Source organism: Siphateles boraxobius, unplaced genomic scaffold (genome assembly GCF_051911475.1).
Source record: "Siphateles boraxobius isolate OS27281-9 unplaced genomic scaffold, OSU_SipBor_1 12, whole genome shotgun sequence".
NCBI lineage: Eukaryota > Metazoa > Chordata > Actinopteri > Cypriniformes > Leuciscidae > Siphateles > Siphateles boraxobius.
In genome coordinates, this window is record NW_027508722.1 from 12539844 (window position 1) to 12553353 (window position 13510).

Consider the following 13510-nt stretch of genomic DNA (forward strand, 5'->3'; position numbering starts at 1 on the left):
AGGTATATGTAGAATATGGTCATGCAGAATATGTGCTTTATAAGTGCTAATAAACAGCCAATATCCTATGCTAATAAGGAACTTGGTAATAGTGAAAATTGGACCCTAAACTAGTGTTACCAAAAAAAATGATATATACATTTACATAAGTACTGTTCTAGTAAGAACTATTCTATCTTAGATACTGGGATCAGTAAGATTTATTAAATATGTTTTTGAAAGAAGTTTGTTATGCTCACCAAAGCTGCTTTGATTGATAAAAAATATAGCAATAACAGTTATATTGTGCAATATTATAAAAAATATAATTTTTAAATGAAATGTAGCTGAATTTTCAGGCGCCATTACTCCAGTTTTCGGTGTCAAATGATTCTTCTGAAATCATACTGATGAATATACTGATTTGGTGTCCAAGAAACATTGCTTTTTTATTATCAATATTGAAAACCGTTGTGCTGCTTGATATGTTTTTGTGGAAAACGTGATATTTCAGAATTCTTTGATAAATAGAAAGTTCAAAAGCACAGAATTGTTGTATCATTCTAGAAGTTTTTACTGTCAGTTAAGGTAAATTCAATGCATCCTTGTTTGAAATAAAGTACACATTTCTGTCAAAAAGAAAATCTTACCAACCCCAAACTATATAAATACACTACAACTGTATATATTGTTTTTATTCAACATATTTTTTTCAACCCCTTTCGTAAATTTGCATCAGATTGTATGTAATTTTTTTATGGTTTTGAATGTCTACCATAAACTGAGAATATTGATATACTCTCTGCTTACTTATGAAACTATGACTACTTCAAACCGTTAGTAATGTATTGTGTGACAGACAGTTGTTTAATTAAATTGCTGATATCTTATGCTAGATGTGTTTGTGTCCATCAGATGGACAGTCAGAGCAGATGCATGTATAGAAGAGTGACTCTACTGTGTTTGTGTTTATCTCTCTTCTCAGGTGTAATTGAGGTGGTGAGTAATGTCTTTGTGGAAGTCTCTGGTGTATATCTGGAGAGAGAAATGCACTCGGGGATGAAGAGCTGTTCTTCTCTGCTCCTGTGTCTGCTGGACATCATCCACTGCCTACTCAAAAACCTTTCAGCTGTAGTCCGACTGGCCCTTCAGGTAACATTCTCTCTCTATTTCAGTTTAGATTTATTGGCATGACGAGTAATTAAACTTAATTGTTTGTTGTTTGATTAACACGAATGACAGACAGCAGGAATTAGGCTGCTGTCACTTTAAGAGCTGCCCAGATCCAATATACTGTTACACATGCCTTTCCTTTCTCAACTGTTTACATTCACTTAAGGCATAAATTACTGTATTTACTTGGATACAAGCAAAGACCGGCATTTTGACACATACAAGTGTGTGTATTTAACAGTTCAAGGCCAATAAAGTGGCAAAAAAAAAACACTGGCTTCACGTGAGCGCGTCTCTAAAAAAGCCACCCATTTAGCGAAATGAGTTCTGTTTCGCTGCCTATTGTGCTTCAACAGTTTAAACCACAATGGTTAAAAAGGCATGCAGACGATAAGCTTTCCACCACGCACGCAGCACAGCAATGTCATGTGAGTGTAACTGTGGTAGAGGCGATAGTCTAAAATCTCTACCGGTTGACAAATCTCTACCGGTTAATCGTGTCTACCGGTATATCGCCCACCCCTACTATCGGGTTTGTTTAGGGTTTAGTGTAGGTGGTACGTTATTTTCAAATGCAAAGGTTAAAAGCATTAACCTTTTAGTGCCACCCACTGGACATTTTATTACTAAACTGCTGTGCTACATAAAACAACTAACATAAAACGTTGCAAAATTCACGTTCATCTGTTTTGGATGAAACTGAACGCACTTTCAGCGCCATTAATTGGACATTTCTCTTTGAAAGTGTCATGAATTTTTAGAATTTTGTCACCACAGGCACGTGTCTTAGTATTACAGGGTTTTAACCCTTTTGCACGTACGATCACACCGGTGTGATCAGTCTTGGCTGGTCCCTGGAGCGTACGATCACACCGGTGTGATTAGAACGGTCAGTGCATCACGTGATCAACGGCTAAATTCAAATGTGCTTTCGCGCGTTTGCTGACGCTGAGCCAGAGAAGGACGCACTCAGTGCTGTCATATATCACAACTATTGAGTGTTTTCAACCACATAATGTTTATTTTAGGTTTCAGATATTTAAATACACACAAGTACTAGCAAAACAATGATTTTGAGTTTGTAAAATACACACTGATGTCTATGGAAGCGGCAATAATAATCCTTTACATTATAATAAGACGACACGTTTTATTCATATCAGATACACATTGTGTAAATAGCTTTACATTTGACCCTATTCTTCTCCCAGTTCACCGGCCACTTACTTTCATGTATTTCGTGAGAAGTTGAGGAATTGACGTGTTGTAAATCCAACAGATCCGATTCTCTGAACTTTGAAACAAACTAACATGGCGCCGCCCATTGCGCATACAGCTCAACTAACGCGATCGTATAAAGGTGTTTAAACAACAAAACACATCCACTTGCACATATTTGACAATCGGAATATCAGTGTTTCATGCTATAGCTAATACATTTGTGAATATTTTTAATAAAAAAGGGAAAATGACATAAAAGCAGATCATCATTCATTCAGTGCTGTGTTGTGGTTGCGCTGTGTCACGTGACAAGCAATGACGCGTCACCATGGAAACATTAAAGTGACAAGTTCTAAATAACGGTCGCCTTGAAAAACTCACGCTGGGGGGTCAGTTAGAATATTTTAAACTTGCGTGTGAAAGGGTTAATATGATATCAGAAGATTCCAGAATTTCATTGCCTGCTTTGAATCTTTATATATATTTTTTTAATCAAGTTGTTTTAACAGCTGTGGTTGCCAGAATGATTCTGTAAAAATGCAGTAAAATTGTAAACATATTTACAGAACAACATCAATTTTACAATTTAGATCTGTAATCTATAAAAATGTGTCAAATCGGTAAATCCAACGCCGTTTTGTACCTTTAACATATACTTTCAACCACCATAATAGCACTGGTGGTAGAGAGAAAGTAGCTTTTCCTCAGCTGTGTGCTATAATTGACTAATTACCGGGTTTTTTGTTTGTTTCTGTTTTACTGTAGCATTCTTTTATAGTTAAAATTGCTAATATTTTTGTACAGTGTAATGTTGTAATATTTTCTGAATTCTGCCCTGAATGCTGTATTTCTTGTGTGTTGGTGTATTGGTTGGATATTTTACATAATTCGGCTTACAATTAGACTTTGTCCCATTTTCATATTCTTGTTTTTTAAGTGGACCCCACATCCCATTGGCATAAAGGGCAATGGGCTCAATTGCAGATTCTAATATTTCCAGCCAAATCCTAACAGGAGTTTCTAAAGGGCGTTGTCGTTTTATGGCATACAAGGCCCTGCGGCCATTGTCTCTCAGTTCATTGACTGCAGGGTTATAGTTTCCTGTGGAATTACTTTTAGTGCTAAATAATAGTAGTGTGATGAGATTATGTGATGTGAATTTGTGTTGTTTTCTGGGATGTGGATCTTTTGTAGAAGGTCATGATTGTGTATTTATTTGGGTTGACTGGCAGTGTTACTCCAGCAGATCCAGGTTTAGCTGTAAACACTGTTTAGTGTAAAACAGCAGAACCACTCATCTGTGCAGAGCAGGTGTTTGATTTCTATGCTGAGTGAAGTGAGACCAGGGCGGAAGGTTATTCCACACAGATTCCACCTTGTTCATTGATTGTACATGTTGATGTACATATTGAACAATGTCGGGCTAAATCAGCAGCATTCATTTCACTGTCCTAAGAAATGTGTTCTCTTTTGTTGCTATTTTTTAAAATTATGAGTAAGTAGGTTCCCTCCTACACTTTATACCAGATAGAATGGAATCCATCCATCTGTTTGAGTTTTTTTTTTTTTTTTTAAGAATACTCTTTAAGGGAAAATATAAGGGATCTAGGTCTTTTATCAATACTGAATTATTCCCCCAAATATGTCCCCTCGTATGACAGTTGACAGAGAAATCGAATACTTCCCTACTATGTAGTATGCGAAAAACAGAATGCCAAAAGAGTAGTTTGTCCTAATACACAATATTAAAAAAACAGTAAGCGAAAAATAAACTATTACTTTCACCGAGATTCTGAAGTGAGGATTTATGAATAGAAATGAAGCGACACAACTGACACTGGTGGGTTGAAACCGTTCACATTTCATTCATACTGCCCATAATCATACTATTTAGAGCGTACTTTTCTTAACAGTTTTGAAGTAAATTCAAATGTAGCACCTACTCTGACAATGCGTGATTTCTCTCCCATTCTTATTGACAATATGGTCATGGTTATTTCTGTGGAAAGGCAAAATGTTGTTATTTATAGAGGACATCTTATTAATATTTTTATTCTGTGTCCGTGAAGTCAAGCTGTAATCCTGTTTTTGCATTTAGATCCCCACAAACAAGCACATTTCCCTGAGCCTGGATAGGGCATGTCTCTTTTTCCAGTGTATGAAACATATCTTCTCTGCAGGAGGGGTTATGGCGGGGGAATGTATATGCCATGTAGGAAGATGTCTTGTTGTGGCAGGAAAAGTTTCAGCTAGATATGGTATTTGCCCAATTTCATAGAGTCAATGTAGTGGGGAAATTTATTCTGCCTTGGCACACTTTGCTATGTTTTTGTGATGTTAAAATGATTTCTCAGTAATTGGGAGGACAGTCTTTCTCCCTCGTTTTATTTATTGGCCTATATCCTACTCGCTCTGTATTTCTTGTAGGATTTCAATTTTGTTTAAATTTATGAATATGGATATACGTGAATAAGCATATTAAACAGTAGTCTCAGCCTCAGATGCGCCTCCTTTTACTGACCACACAAAAATGAAAATTGTCAAAGATCATAGGGTTTGAATCTGTTGAATATATATTTTTTAGAGAGAAAGAGAACTCTTTGAAAGATACATCGCAAAATTTTGCGAAAACACGCAAAATTTTCTCAATCTCTTGATACATATATATTTGATATGCCTCTGTTTGTTTTTCTGCTTCTGTTTAATTTCGGATTCATCTGTAAAATAAAAATGTCTCTTTACATCTCAGACAGGGTGTGCTACTAAATAACTGCATTTTTCAGGAGTTTGACAGCACAGCTGTTTTCAAAACCATACAAATGTTCTCTCTGTTTTGCCTCTAACCATTCCTTTTGCATAAGTTATGGATGGATTTGGATTGTCACCTAGTCATCTAGCAACCGGATATTGAGGTTGACTAGTGAGGTTTTTTCTTTAAAAGTGACAAGACTTTTTTGTATTATTTTTTATATTTTATTTAGCTTTTCGTAAACAGGGAAACATTAATAACAATCACAATATGTTCTACAATAAGTGTCAGAAACAAAACCTCCCCCGTCCTCATTCGTAGATGTACAAGTACAAGTCATACATATTGTACTCCAAGAAACTAAATGAGTATGTGACTGACTGCGATATATATATATATATATATATATATATATATATATATATATATATGAATATATACACATATGAGTAAATATAAAATAAACAAAAATGAATGAAAAAAATTCTTGATAATGCATACTAATAATATATACATACGTATACATATCACAGGTATATACCCCTATATTTAAAGAAAACTAGAAGTACCTTCATAATTGTACATCTATGTGCATTACATACAATCACACGCCATATACCCATACAAACACATTTATACTTTATACCTGCATGGCCACACGTACTTGCACACTCATGTATGCATATACTAGTAACAGCTACATACATCTATGTTCATACCCGTCAATGAAAAATTCGTTAACTTAGTTGGTAAAAAGAATATATGAATGGAAGAAAATTGCAAATGACACTTAACTTCTATCTCTAAGGATAAAACTTGTTAAAGTGACAAGATTTTTGATATGGTACATAATGGCAACTCTGTACCACAAAAGAAAAGTGTCAATAGTTTCTTGTATTCTTTTCTTTAATGTTTCCTCTTTAATTTAGGGCTGGAACAAAGAAATAAAAATAAAAAAACGACAGATAAATCAATTATCAAATAATAGACAGATCAAAATAAACTTAATAGCCTTCTGCCTTCATTTTTTTTTTCATTTTTCTTGTTTATCATGTCACAGACTGCTCTGTAAATCCCCTCTTGCTCTTTTTCTCGTTCCAGTAGATATCCATCCTTATTTTGTTTTTCATCTCTCACCCTCGCCGTCCCATCCTCTTGTTTGTAAACACTTCTCACTCTGTCGCCCTCATTTTTTGAGCTGTTCTCCTTGTTTTCCTCTTTCTCCTCCTTTCCCTACACCCCCCAGCCCCCCCGTCCTCAGGGAGCGCTTGCCTGCTACTGTCGCCGTAGGCATGCTTTTAGGGGGTTCATGTCTGGATCCTCTCCTCACTGATGATTAGATTGTTATGCAATGACAACTGCTATGCAGATACCAGCAGGATACATCCAGCCACTCACTCCCGAGCGTATCCACTACACCTTTTACCCATAATTACTCGCAGTGGACATCTTTGTCAGAGCTACCGAGTGTGTGTGCACGTGAGCGTTCGTGTTCAATTTCCACTGCTTTGACGTCTAATAGTTCCCAGTGCTATTTTTACCGGTACCCTTCAGCAGACCCGTGGTAAACAGCGCTTTAAAGTCAGATATGTGGCACACAGGACTCACAGGAACTCGCTCCCCTGTCAGTTCCTCCTCAACCCTCATTATCCACCCAAGGCCTTTGTCTTTCCCTCAGCGTCCTTCCATACATATTCATGTGCGGACATCGCCAAAATGGAGCCTGTAATGGAATTCAGTACTCTGAGAGAGAGAGAAAAGCGACAGAAGAGAGAAAGCAAAGCTTATTAAAAAAAAGTGTCCACACAACCCAAATTCGTTTGGGTGATAATGATGAGGGAGACATTCCCGAACACTTTTCCCCACTGGACCGACTGTCCTTACCACTCGCATTTCTCTCACGATGTCAGCCCAAGCTCTGTCATTAATATTTTAAATGAGTGAAGGGAGTTTAATTGTGAAAAAGCTGCAGTCCTATTAAGCGAAGGCTTGCTGTAATCTCATTGCTCCGGTCTGTCAATCTGCTTGAGGATCCCAGACACTCACATTCACTGAAATATTAGCCAGAATAAGACAGCTAGAGACAGCGGCATGAACTTATGAACCAGATCCACTGCACGGCTGCTCTCGCTGATGACTGATGGGTAACAAACTTTGCATTTCTTATGCATTCTTGCTGCTGTTGTCTATTTTTATCTGTCTGTCTGTGTGTGTCTGTCTCTCTCTCTCTATCTCTCTCTCTATGACAGCTGTTACTAAAGCGTAAGATGTTGTGGCTGATGGTAGACAGCGAGCTGTACACATTGTTCCGTTCCAGCAGCAGAGCTGGGCAGTGTTCAGAGACCCCAGCACCTATGAGGAGCATCTCTGTTAAAAATAGCACTAGCTTCAAGCTACTGTACTTCCTGTGATGATTACATGAGCAGGAATCTCTCAGACTCTCAATCCTCTGTTGCGTTGGCTCTTGAGTTCTCTTTTCTAAGCATCCCCCCAATGACTGACTGTCCTCATTTTCTTCCTTTGTAGAGATCAGACAGTAATGAAAACACTGAGGCTGCAGAGGAACTGCTGCTCATCAACAAGCCACTGACAGACCTAAACAACCTCCTCATTCAACTGGTCAGTGTGTGTGCGTGCGTGCATGCATGCGTGTGTGTGTGTTTCATACAAACTTTATATCTGTAATGCATACATTTTTGAAACAGTGCCATACGGAAACTACCACAACAGAAAAAAAAGGAAAAAGGATATATATATATATATATTAACATTGTAATATATATTGGCACGGTACATGAAAAAACATCCGAACCGTTCGGTTCGCTTTTCTCGGTTCGGTGCGTGTGTGCGTCGCACGGGTCGACGCATGCGCAATGTAACCTCGTTCCCGTGACCTCAGACAGTGTTTTTACTTTTCGCGCGGAATAAGAGATGTGTGGACAATGGACATACATATGAGGCTTGTTCGACTTGAACCAGCGCTGCACAGACCGATCGATGAATAACATCCAAATGTCCCGCGAGAGCAACGGCTCCGTATGCTTTTCAATCACTTTCGCGGTACTTTGATGTCATAAACCGATCGGTCTGTGCAGTGCCGGTTCAAGTCAAACAAGCCTACAGTAAAAGTGGAGTATGGAGTGCTGCAGGTCTCGTCACGTATATAGAAATGGCAAGTGGGAGATATAAGGAAGGCTAACCGGAGTTGGAGGATGCGCCAGCGTCGTATAAGTCCGGTGTGTGAGAACATTTTGGATTTCATGTTACCCATGGACGCGGGAAGTAGGGGTGCTACAGGTGCTGCAGCACCCCCTGTTGGCAAACTGTGATGACAATAAAATGATAGCTTATAAATATATCTTTAGTTGTTGTTTCTGTTCCACAACATTTTGTATGTCATGTTTGTGGTGTGGGATGAAGAGAGGGATATTTTTAGTAATTATTTAACTAAAAAATATTTAATTTATCTTCAGTGTGTAGTATTAGCCAATCAGGTGTCTTGACGCGAATCACACGATTACGATTCATTCTACGCAGCACAAAAAACAAAACAAAAAAAACCCTAAAAACTGCTAGTGATAGCCTAACGTTAGTCTATATCAATATTAGCGATATAGCAAGATAATTAGTTAGCAATGTCTCAAAAGAGAATTTTGGATTTTTTTCAATCCAATCCCAAAAACCAGAGGCCGAGGACTAGCGAGAAGAATTCTCCAACTGACTCATCCAGAGGTAACGTTACAGCCCCTACGCCCGAGCAGGACCAGCTAGCCTCTGTCGTTCCCGGTGCTAGCCAATAAGATGTTATGATGTTATACGAGGCTATGTTTGGACCTTGTGAGGCTGTGGCAAGAAGTTTGCAGAAGGCTGATGCAAGTGTTTCTGGTGCACTTGAGTGCATTAAAGTTCTCAAAGAGCGCATAAGCTTTATTCTTTGCTTTTGTTACCTATAATTGCTATTTTTGTGGACTATTTGCATGTCAATGTCTTTTGCGTGCGTTGGTGTGATCAAATTAAAACTCTAATTTTACGCGCGTTGGCGTGGTCAAAAAGAAAAGTTCAGACGGAGAGGAAGAAAGCACACCCTGTTTATTTTCTTTATTTAACAAAAGCACAATGTTTTGATTTGATTGTAAGGGGACACATATCCTAAATAAGTAAAAAATATCACACATTTTTTTTTCATAATTATTTCCTTTTTTTTTGTACGAGCATAAATGACAAAGTAATTTAAATTTATTGTGCTACAATGTGAAGAAAATCCAGCAAAACGCGCCGGCGACCTCAGAGGGTTAAACGTAAATAATAACATGTATTATTATTATTATAGGTGCACTGAGGGGAGAAGGAGTTGTTGACACTATTTTGTTGAAAGCAAAAGCTTCTGCATCAGCTCTCAGCTCAGCCTGAAGTGGCCAAAAGATTCCATTTTTTTGTGTGTGTGTATTTGTTTTCTGATTTTAACTATAAAGATCGTAGCCCTGCTTGCATCACTCCCTTACTCCTCCTATGGACTATGGCCATTTGGCCTGCGTGAATGCAAATGGAAAAAAAGGTTTTGAGGGAGAGTAGTAATAATTCGGTACATTTAAATAGCGATTTTCTAGTTAGTAGTAATTAATAGATCTGTTTAGAAGTGGACTTTTCCTATAACCACGTTCCTGTAATTGCTTGGTCGGAACACCCCAGCCCCCCCCCCCCCAGCACCCCCGCACCCCCTGTCGAAAATGACTTCCCGCGTCTCTGATGTTACCTATGATATTTAAATATACAGTGACACCAAGTTTAGATAAGAACTCCAGTCATATGTTTCCAAATACTGCACTTTAATTTCAAGTGGAAAAAAATGTATCCTCACTCTCAGGGAATAGAAGCATTGTTGATACTGTTTTTGTGTTGAGGTTGTACTTATGTTTCATTTTATGGTTATGGCCTTTGCTATTGTTATAGCCTCATTATAGGCAATTATGTGTTACATATTTTGACTTATTTAAAAGATAGTGCTTTAAGAGTTTCTCTCTTTGTCTTTTAAAAGATAAACATTTTGTAAGAGCTACACTGACGTTGACAGTTTGATAAATGCAAGTTAATTTTAATCTTTGTGTGCTAAAAATGCACATAAATCCCTGCAGAGATAGCAATACACATTCTCCTTTTTTGCCAAATAAAAAAAAAAATTTCATCCATGTCTTCTCTCTTGCTGTATCAAAATGTCACCTAGAGATGGTCTCAATAATGTGCTTAAAGTCAAATCAAATTCAGTTTGTGCATGATTACATGATATATATATATTTTTTAATACTGTATCCTGAATTGTGGATAATTATACTGAACTGAATATATACACAATTAATGTTTAGTGCAAAAAGATTGATTTTACTGAAATATTTTTTTTTTTAATTAAATTTAGGTAAATTAATAAAGGTAAAAAAAAAAAAGAAGCTTATTTTACAAGGTAAAGAAATGAGAGTAAAGGTGCGGTCACATTAGCAAAATTTTATAGGCAAAAAGGGTCCATTGTCTCTTGTCAACAGCATAGCTAAATATAAGGCACAGCTCACACAGACCAAGCTGTTGGTCAGCATGGTGAATTCAAGTGATCATATTGAAAATTAGCACAACTGAGTCATGCGTGTGAAACTCCAAATAGCATGGATTTCTATTGGAATGACCAGTTTTGAACACAACAGGTATTTGAACACTTAACAGTTATGATCAGGGGAGTGAATGTTACCTGTTAACACAGAGTCTGTGCTTTTGTTTTTCTTTATTATCATTTGTAGGTTAGCAATTTAAAATAATTTGTGGTTCTTTTTAAAATCTGGGTTTTTTTACCCCAAAATTGTAATTCTGTCATTAATTACTCACCCTCATGTCGTTCCAAACTTATAATACTTTAGTTCATCTTTGGAACACAAATCAAGATCTTTTTTATACAATCTGAGAGCTTTCTGTCCCTCCGTTGACAGCTACGCAATTAAACTACAATTGTGATGCTTCATAAAGTTCATACAGAGATCGTAAAACTAATCCATATGAATTTAGTGGTTTAGTCCAAATTTTCTGAAGAGACTCGATCGCTTTATATTAGGGGTCTCCAACCTTTTTTCATTTGAGTGCTACTTTTTAAAAATGAAAGTAGCCGAGAGCTACTCATGTAATACAATACTTAAATCTCTTACATAATGTCTCATAACTTTCATGTTAACAACTATCCAAACTGTTTTACACCTAAAAGAGTTTGTGTAGGCCTATATATGTCACCCTTCAATGTCAGAGAAAAGAACAGAATCAGATATAAAAAAATATATATATATAGAAAATTGTACTTTGCATATTATACTGTAAAACACATAATTATAATTGATTTTAGTTGATCATAGTTGATCATAACTAGAGATGAAATGGCAAGAAAATTCCATTTCATGATTATAGTGACCAAAATTATACCGACTACACAATGAAATCAATTCACCAAATTTTATGTCGAAAGCCAGCAAATAACAAATCAAATTAGCATCAATATGCACTTTTTGTTTACATAAACATTAAAATAATAACATTAAAAATGATGGCCAGATTTTAAAGGAGTGTCTTGCAGCATGTTATCTGTACAAGTTAAAATAAAGTTTTGACAAAAAAGGTTTTATTAAAAGATAAAGCTCACATATTTCAGCCTTTAAAAAAGATTTTTTTTAATCTCACTGTGCCTGGAAAAAATGAACACGTCGCTTCAATTATGAGCGCGCTTGCCGCGTGCCTACATTTGAAATAACGAACTTGAGCGCGCAATAGACGCGAAATGTGAACGGCCCCTTGGCGAGTTACCTCCAATCAGGCCACGAGCTCGCGAGCAACGTGTTGGAGACCCCTGCTTTATATTATGAACAGAATTGATTTAGGCATTTATTCACATATAAACATTTATCAATTCACACATCAGTTGTGGTAAACAGAAGCTCAAGCATTTCGCTTGACGTGGGAGAACCAATGAGGTTCATTCTCATGTTACACAGCACATTTGAGCTTCAGCAAGAACCAATGAGGTTCATTCTCGTGTTACACAGCACGTTTGAGCTTCTGCAAGAACCAATGAGGTTCATTCTCGTGTTACTCAGCACGTTTGAGTTTCTGCAAGAACCAATGAGGTTCATTCTCGTGTTACACAGCACGTTTGAGCTTCTGCAAGAACCAATGAGGTTCATTCTCGTGTTACTCAGCCCATTTGAGTTTCTGCAAGAACCAATGAGGTTCATTCTCGTGTTACACAGCACGTTTGAGCTTCTGCAAGAACCAATGTGGTTCATTCTCGTGTTACTCAGCCCATTTGAGTTTCTGCAAGAACCAATGAGGTTCATTCTCGTGTTAAGCCCAATTTATACTTCTGCGTCGAACTTACGCTGTAGCTACGCCGTAGGCTGTGCGTAGCGCGCGTACCCTCCGGCGTACCCTGACGTGCACCTCTCCAAAAATGTAACAACGCGTCTATTCTACGCGGACGCAAGCGCTGTGATTGGTCTGCTCAAACCGCTCCCTCGGGTTTCACATACTCCCTTACCCGTAGGTCCGACGCAGAAGTATAAATCAGCCTTTACTCAGCACGTTTGAGTTTCTGCAAGAACCAATGAGGTTCATTCTCGTGTTACTCAGCCCATTTGAGTTTCTGCAAGAAAAAATGAGGTTCATTCTCGTGTTACACAGCATGCTTGAGCTTCAGCAAGAACCAATGAGGTTCATTCTCGTGTTACGCAGCACGTTTGAGCTTCTGCAAGAACCAATGAGGTTCATTCTCGTGTTACTCAGCACGTTTGAGCTTCTGCAAGAACCAATGAGATTCATTCTCGTGTTACTCAGCACGTTTGAGCTTCTGCAAGAACCAATGACGTTCATTCTCGTGTTACTCAGCACGTTTGAGTTTCTGCAAGAACCAATGAGGTTCATTCTCGTGTTACTCAGCACGTTTGAGTTTCTGCAAGAACCAATGAGGTTAATTCTCGTGTTACTCAGCCCGTTTGAGTTTCTGCAAGAACCAATGACGTTCATTCTCGTGTTACTCAGCACGTTTGAGTTTCTGCAAGAACCAATGTGGTTCATTCTCGTGTAACGCAACACCTTTGAGCTTCAGCAAGATCCAGTGTGGTTCATTCTTGTGTTACGCAGCACGTTTGATTCTGCAAGAACCAATGAGGTTCATTCTCATGTTACTCAGCACGTTTGAGTTTCTGCAAGAACCAATGTGGTTCATTCTCGTGTTACTCAGCATGTTTGAGTTTCTGCAAGAACCAATGAGGTTCATTCTCGTGTAACGCAACACCTTTGAGCTTCAGCAAGATCCAGTGTGGTTCATTCTTGTGTTACGCAGCACGTTTGATTCTGCAAGAACCAATG

At 37.8% G+C, this 13510-nt stretch overlaps 1 protein-coding gene across 6 annotated transcripts in view; it reads left to right on the top strand.

Annotated features, from left to right (window-relative positions):
• ulk4 (unc-51 like kinase 4) overlaps positions 1-13510 on the top strand; it is a 231409-nt gene that overhangs the window by 172970 nt on the left and 44929 nt on the right. For all 6 annotated transcript variants that reach the window (XM_077207698.1, XM_077207725.1, XM_077207715.1 and 3 more), the window contains 2 exons: positions 965-1131; positions 7649-7741. In XM_077207698.1, the coding sequence (XP_077063813.1) occupies positions 965-1131; positions 7649-7741 (260 nt within the window). The remainder of the gene's footprint in view (positions 1-964; positions 1132-7648; positions 7742-13510) is intronic.